At 32.0% G+C, this 8,815-nt stretch overlaps 1 protein-coding gene across 1 annotated transcript; it reads right to left on the reverse strand.

Moving 5' to 3' along the window:
• Positions 1-1,814: 1,814 nt before the first annotated feature.
• On the reverse strand, positions 1,815-7,969 carry LOC111703268 (CD151 antigen-like; the record flags this gene model as incomplete). Its single annotated transcript, XM_023475160.1, is given in 6 exon segments — positions 1,815-2,560; positions 2,761-2,875; positions 2,878-2,975; positions 4,059-4,150; positions 6,188-6,307; positions 7,868-7,969. Coding segments are annotated over 6 exon segments (624 nt in total), but the record flags the coding sequence as incomplete, so codon positions are not given.
• Positions 7,970-8,815: the final 846 nt, after the last annotated feature.

Here is an 8,815-nt window from a genome sequence, read left to right on the forward strand (position 1 = left end):
AAGAGAAGGTTTACTGGCGAAACTTGGAAACCCGGGTAATTACCCCAAGGATTCTAGGGGGTTGGGGTAAGTAACCCCAATAACCCCCCTTATTTACGCCACTGGATATAACTTCAGGGTTCATAAAGAAAGTTTAGAAAATAAAAATTTGAGGCGAGCACCCAGTTACAATTAAGGGTTATTATTTCTTAGAAAATTATTGAAAAAAATATAAAATGAAACCTATTAACTGTGGAATAATGTAGAAAACTGCTAGACTTCTTGATTTTGAATAGACCAATCAACTGAATTGTGCAGTGTAATCAGGCGCGCAACTAGACATTCAGCAAGGGTAGGGCAAAGGCCAATTATTTCGCACTTAGCGCGATAAAACTTGTTAGCCTCCCCCTTAAACATTTCTAGGGGCGGCAAGTAAAATGTTTATTATACTCAACCACGAAAAAATTACCTTACCCAGGATATTTTGGGGGGAACTTTTATATTTCGGGGCATTCATTCAGTTCATTCAGTTGGGGCAAATTTGTGTAGGAAAAATCTTTAACTATATTTCAGGGGAAACTTTTAGTTTTGGGGGCAATTTTTTAGTTGGGGGAAATCTTAAATCTTTGTTTTTGGGGGTCTTTTTTAGTTTAGTCAATTTTGTGAATGGGAAATATTAAATCTTTATTTTCGGGTAAAATCTTTTTTTATTTAAGGGCATTTTTAAATTACTAGGCTTTTAGGGCGCTTCGCGCCATGCATCTTCTATTTAAATTGTGAACATATTCTTTTTGTTTACATTTTAAAACAAAGAAGAAAAAATTTTTGCGGATTTAAAAAAAATTCCGGATTTTCAAGATTTTAAACTTTTTTACAAATTAAAAACCTTTAAAACACATTTTTAAAATTTTTTTATCATTCATAAACCTTCCCTGTGGTCACGTGATCGGTTCAGCCGTTTTGACGTTTATTGGATACAAACAAACAGACAGACAGACAGACAAACAGACAAGCCAAATTTATATATAGATTTGGGGATAAAATTTTTTTAATTATTTGGTGGTATTCTGATAAACCAAAGGTTACAAATGTTGAATAAAGGGGCAAATTTAAGTCTGATGGGGCAATTTGAATAAGAATATGTGAGTGTAATTTTAAAAATCCAAATGGGGGGCATTTTTTAAAGAAAGGGGGAAAATAAATAGAATCTGAACTTATATTTAAAAGTTTTACAGTTGAATTTAAGTTTGCTTAAAGACTGTAGGTTTAATAAAAATTACTGTGTGACCGGGCAGATTTATTTGAAATTTTCGAGAAAATTTTGGAACTAAATGGACCTCAAGCTTTCTTAAGGGGGCGGGGGCTTGCCCCCCTCTTAATCAGGCTTAGGGGGGCCTTGCCCCCATTCCCCTTAGTTGCGCGCCTGTAAGTGTTCACAACACAGACCAATTAAAATAAATAAGTAAAGCTACGATGGTTAAACTATTTCATTTATAAAAATATCAAATTCACAATTGTATGGGTCTCACTGTAAGTTTTTTTTAATTATTTTAAAAAGTTTCCCCTTTCCCCTTTTATTTTTTTCAAATTTATCAAGATAAAATTTTAAGTAAATTACAGATTTAAGACAGTTTTCCAAGCTTAAATTAATTTAATTTTTGGGAAAATTTCGAGATAAAACATATTCCAGTTTCCCCACTAAATAATTTAAACAATAAAAATCTAAATGGTCCTTCATATTAATCAGATATTTAAAAAAGTTAGAATTTCTTTTATTTTGTGATATATCATATTTTATAATAGACTAGATGTTAACTGCAAACTACTTTCTTAGATTTGTACAATTAATATTTTTACATAGATACATGGTTGAAAACATTAATAGGATGGTTGAAAACAATGTTAAGTACCGATGAGTTAAAGGAATGGGCATAACTCAGAGGCTTGAATTCATAAATTTGTGTTTAGCCACAAACTATAATCTTTTATTCTCTATATCTTTGCAACCTAACGTTGTAGATCTTTTATATTTCAAACTATGAATTCTGTTAGATAAAATAACCAAATAAAATTTGAATTTGTGGCAAAAACTCAGTTCCTTTTTTAAGATTTGCATCAACCATTATTCAATTCAGACCCTGCAAAATTTTGGTTAAAGCCTAACATGTTGATAGTATTCTGATTTCTAGGATGAGATGAATGAGACTGAGGAAAGAGCGAATGAAAAGGATAGACAGAGCTTACTTTTGCTTAACAGGGCTAAACAGTAAGCATGGCAGTCCAGTCCAAAGTAATATCGAAACTCGTCAACTCTGAGAAGCATTAATCCAGTCTTCTTAGGTAGCATTTATGTAGCAACTAGGTAATGATATAGTCAATTTTGTCTGCTAATTAAGGCTATAGTCTGCTAATAGTCTGGTAGGTAAGGCTGAAGTTAACATGACTGCTTGATAATGTTGTAGTTGAGTCTCCGGTGGATCTGAGTTACGCGGAAGTCCAATATCCACCATTGAGGCGACTGCTGCCGGAGCTTTGTCGTCGATTCGTCCGAACTGAGTCATACCGCTCCATTCGACTAAACCTTAGAACAAGAAGAATTAAGATAGTAAACTTCATGATAAGACAGGAAGTGAATATACTTCTACCTGTAGAAGAGACAGGAAGTGAATATACTTCTACCTGGAGAAGAGACAGAAAGTGAATATACTTCTACCTGGACAAGAGACAGGAAGTGAATATAATTCTACCTTGAGAAGCGACAGGAAGTGAATATACTTCTACCTGGAGAAGAGACAGGAAGTGAATATAACCCCGAATATCTGAAGAAGAGCTAGAGCTAGACTGACAACACCCAGCAGCTGTAAATGATCACTAAGCTGCTCAGAGAACCTTAGTATTAATGATCTCTAACCCCACAGCCTGGACTCTCAGTTTTACAACATGAATCTGGAACCAGGAGCTCCGGGTTTAAGCTTTTATTCCTCCATGGACTTTCTCTAAAATACAATAATAAAAACCCTACTTTTATAATAAAACAAATCTTGCAGATTTTTGGGGTATCATTCAATACTAACAGAAGTACCCGGCGTTGCCCGTTCCCATCAGCCTTTGTTTTGAAAGTTGTAGTCCACAAATTCGTGAAATACGCGCATGCAGTATGGTGACAGTACAAGAAAAATAGGGGTTTTTACAATTTTCTGGAGTTATGCACTCTGGTTAAAAGTGACCTAACTCTTATTCCTTGTATGGCGTGTGCTGATATTGCGTAAAATTGCGTACTGCAAACAAGTTTATACCAACCCTTTGTTGTTCACCTTGACAGTTTTCACAAAATACAGATTTGTTTTTATTCAAATCTATTTCTTTGCTTAATTCAATTTCCTCGATCTAATCCCATGAAGTCTTGTATAATACTAAAAAAGAAACTCTACAAGTATAATTGTATACAGAGATTACCAATAAACATTGCAATTAAGTGATGATTAAAGTCGTCTTTGATTTTCGTGGCATCCATGCATGATAAAACTGAACAAAAGTATTAACAATGGTTTCTATTTTTTCTCAATATTTGACGAATATTTGATAAGTTACTATATATATTCCAATATATTCCCCATTAATTGCGAGATTTTAAGAAGTTTAACAACATATTGTCTTTGATTGATGCAAACATTGTAAACAATTAATAAACGAAAATCAAAAAAAATATTTAATTAAAATCATAATTTGGAGCTGGGAACAGCTCAGAAAAGTAACTGATATAGATCGGGCTAAACTCTACTGACCTTCAATCTAGGAATGAGTTCAACCTCTACTGAACTCCAATCCAAGAAATGAGTTCGACCTCTACTGAATGAGGGGGGGAAGGCGACCCGCACCCGTTTTACCTCCGACCCGTAGATGACGTCACAAAATGGGATTTGCGGGAATGCCCCTATGCCCCTGACGTCTTTATTAATAAATCGGGTGAGGGTCGGACGGCATGGGGGTAGCGCATGGCGCAAATACCGCTTTGTGATGTCATCTGCGGGTCGGAGATAAAACGGGTGCGGGTCGCCTTCCCCCCCCCTTTCACTGACCTCCAATCCAGGAATGAATTTGACCCGCAGCATGAGAACTCTCGTTGTATTCTGTCTACTGAGTATGTCACCTCTTTCTTCACTCCGTATTCCTTAAATAATTTTGTTGTCATTTCAGGTGGACTTACGCTTTAAGAGTGATATGCAGGCTCGATTCACAACGCTACACTTTAAACCTGTATCTGATTAATACTATAGAAGATATCGTCGCTTTTCTAGCTTAAAAAGGGTTTATTTTTGAAAATTTCCTTTTGAAACATATCTGATCTAAAGTGTGTATGCGTTCTAGATCAGACAAAGCTTTAAAGGGTACCGTTGTGAATCGGACATACAGCTTTAAGAAAATGAATTTTAAATGACACCTACAGTCCCTATAAAATAATATTTCATGTGTTCTAGATTAATATCAAGGTTGGAAAAGGACTCATAAACGTTTAAACATTGATAAATATTAATCATATTTATTATAAATTAACTTTTTATTGTGTTTACGACTCTTTATTTCAGTGTTGACTGTTGACTGTTGAGTGTTGACATGTGAATTCTTTGTATTGTAATGAGATAATATGATACCATGACATAATATGAGAGATAATAAGCAGATAAACTGAAAATATGATCATGAACATGTGCATTGTGTAAACTGACAATTTTTGAAATTGACAATTTAATATAAATATTAAACTCTAAAATTCCCTTCAATAATGTTATTGTTTGAAAAACATTAATAAAGCACTGGAAAAACAAGTTTGCAACTTTTAAAACTTTTTCTTTCCAAGCATTTACACCCGTAAACATTCACGTGATTTTCATTAAATACATGTCAAAACATGTTCAGGGCAGACAAAACATATTTTATAAAATTCAGGAGTAAGATAACAGAAGGGATATAGAGACTCAAGTACAGGGTGTCCCATAAAACTTGACATTCAAAGATGACCAAATGCAATATATAAAATGCAAGTAGTTTTCTATTAGAGCATATCCTTTTTCCTTATTTAAACTGATCGAACATTTGTTCTTATTGAATAACCTGTATAAATGTATTCTAACCTGTATAAATGTATTCTAACCTGTATAAATGTATTCTAACCTGAATAAATGTANACTCAAGTACAGGGTGTCCCATAAAACTTGACATTCAAAGATGACCAAATGCAATATATAAAATGCAAGTAGTTTTCTATTAGAGCATATCCTTTTTCCTTATTTAAACTGATCGAACATTTTTTCTTATTGAATAACCTGCATAAATGTATTCTAATCTGTATAAATGTATTCTAACCTGAATAAATGTATTCTAATCTGCATAAATGTATTTTAACCTGAATAAATGTATTCTAATCTGCATAAATGTATTCTAACCTGCATAAATGTATTCATGCCTGTATAAACGTATTCTAATCTGTATAAATGTATTCTAACCTGCTTATATGTATTCTAACCTAAATAAATGTATACTAAACTGCATAAATGTATTCTAACCTGCATAAGTGTATTCTAACCTGCACAAATGTATTCTAACCTGCTTATATGTATTCTAACCTAAATAAATGTATACTAAGCTGCAGAAATGTATTCTAACCTGCAAAAATGTATTCTAACCAAAATAAATGTATTCTAACCTGTTTAAATGGATTCTAACCTAAATAAATGTATTCTAACATGTGTAAATGTATTTTAACCTGAATATCAATGTGAAATGTATTCTAACCTGTATAATTGTATTCTTACCTTTATATAAATGTATTCTAAACTAAATAAATGTATTCTAACCTGCATAAATGTATTCTAACCTGTAAAAATGTATTCTAACCTGAAAAAAACTAATTCTAACCTGCATAAATGTATTCTAGCCTACATAAATATATTCTAACCTGCACAAATGTATTCTAACCTGTATAAATGTATTCTAACCTGCATAAATGTATGCTAATCTGCATAAATATATTCTAACCAAAATAAATGTATTTTAACCTGTTTAAATGTATTCTAACCTAAATAAATGTATTCTAACATATGTAAATGTATTTTAACCTGAATATAAATGTGAAATGTATTCTAACCTGTATAATTGTACTCTTACAGTTATATAAAAGTATTCTAACCTGCATGAAATGTATTATTACCTGAATAAATGTATTGAAGAGATGGGCTGATAAATCAGATTTGATTTGCTCTTGGTAAACATAAGCCAGCAAACCGGTTATAGACTCAAACATAAACACCAGTACAAGCAGGATAGTATACTAAAATATATAGATATATGTGCTTGTACATTACAGTGGTTTAGTCCCGAGACTAATCGTGGTTTAAGTTGTTATTCAAATCACAACATTTAGCCTAACAATATGTAAAATTAATGTGTTTTTTTTTGTAAACCAAATTAAAGCTGTTCATGGCCTTTCTTCTTTTGCGGTGGGTAAATGTATGTAAAAGTCAGAATTTTTATTTACAAATCTTGTATATATTTAAACTATGCATTTCTTTAATAGAAAACTTCAAGGTTCGCCGACCCGGGAGATCCAAATTTTTCCTTTTTGGGAGAATTTTGGTTTATACCGCCAACTCTCAAAACATGTCAATACAGTACACAAACAATGTAAACACAAAAATATTTAAACACAAACACATAAACAATTGTAAACACAAACATGAAACACGAATACATAAACAATTGTAAACACAACCATGTTTGAACACAAATACATAAACAATTGTAAACACAAACATATTTAAACACGAATAAATAAACAATTGTAAACACAACCATGTTTAAACACGAACACATAAACAATTGTAAACACAACCATATTTAAACACGAATACATAAACAATTGTAAACACAACCATGTTGAAACACAAATATACTAACAGTGTAAACACAACCATGTTTAAACACGAAAACACAAACAATCTAAACCACAACCATGTTTAAACACGAAAACACAAACAATTGTAAACACAAACATGAAACACAAAAAACACAAACAATTGTAAACACAACCATGCTTAAACACGAAAACATAAACAATTGTAAACACAAACATGAAACACAAACACACAAAAATTGTAAACACAACCATGTTCAAACACGAAAACACAAACAATTTTAAACACAAACATGGAACACAAAAACACAAAAAATTGTAAACACAACCATGTTTGAACACAAATAAATAAACAATTGTAAACACAAACATGAAACACGAATAAGTTTTTGCAAGATCAGGTACAGGGTTACCCACAAAAGTATAGATTTTAATAACGACCTAAAACAGAACTAAAAATATAGATAGAATGCAATAACTGGATTGATTGCTACAAAAGAATTGAGTCTTTACTGCAAACTCTAGTTTTCTAATCCCTCACCTTTGCAACCAATGATTTCGTAGACCTTAGATATATCATACTATTAATTCTGTTAGATCAAACAATTTTCAATGCAATCTGAAGTCGTAATAACTTAAAAAAGCTAAAAATTAAAATTGGTATATCAAATTGAAAAATCAAAGGTTTACACCATCAGGTTGCAAAGATGCAGGGATTAGAAAATTTGTGCTTGTACAAGGGAGGTTGCAGGATTAAATGTAGGGGGAGGGGGGTAAAATATATATTCGCACGAAGCGCAAAAATTTGTTTAACCCACCCCCATAATCTTATAAAACAAATTACAAATTATAACTTGAAATTGCAATAAATATTTTCATCTTTTGAGTTTAATGGCCGCAAAAACTTTTTATCCTACGCTTTAATTGAACTTAATAAACAGAGATAGAAATTTCTGAATAGTATAAAAATGAATTTACCGTGGCGAGCAGACACTTGTTTTCTAGTCCTATAGCTGTATATCCTATTAAAGCTGTTACCACTGCAACAGCTCCTGTACATACCAACAACCAGGAGGTCACCTACAGTACATAATAATCAAACATTACAACCAGGAGGTCACCTACAGTACATAATATTCATACATTACAACCAGGAGGACACTTACAGTATATAATATTCATATATTACAACCAGGTGGTCACCTACAGTACATAATATTGATATATTACAACCAGGAGTTCACCTACAGTACATAATATTCAAACATTACAACCAATAGGTCACTTACAGTAAATAATATTCATATATTACAACCAGGAGGTCACCTACAGTAAATAATATTCATATGTTACAACCAGGAGGTCACCTACAGTACATACTATTCAAACAGTACAACCAGGAGGTCACCTACAGTACATAATATTCAAACATTACAACCAATAGGTCACCTACAGTACATAATATTTATATATTACAACTAGGAGGTCACCTACAGTACATAATAATCATATATTACAACCAGGAGGTCACCTACAGTACATAATATTCATATATTACAACCAGGAGGTCACCCAGAGTACATAATATAAAATAAGATAAGATAAAGTTTATTGCTAAAATAAATGTATCTGTATACAGATAGAGTTTACAATCACAAAATTGATGATTATATTAACAGTACAAGTATAAAGCAATTAGGTGGAAAATAGCTCTTGGCTGTTTTGATTATTTTTTCCACCTAATGTTAGTAACAATAACAAAATATTTCAATTAAATAGATTTAAGGAGAACGATTAGAGATCAGGGTGCGAATTTATCATATGCAAAATAGTTTATACATAAATTCGAATAACTAGAGTTTAAAGTAATTTTCAGACATGTACACAACAAATATCAAAGCATATTAAAACATATCTAATTAGTTT

This window comes from Eurytemora carolleeae, unplaced genomic scaffold (assembly GCF_000591075.1).
Source record: "Eurytemora carolleeae unplaced genomic scaffold, Eaff_2.0 scaffold545, whole genome shotgun sequence".
Taxonomy (NCBI): Eukaryota; Metazoa; Arthropoda; class Copepoda; order Calanoida; family Temoridae; genus Eurytemora; species Eurytemora carolleeae.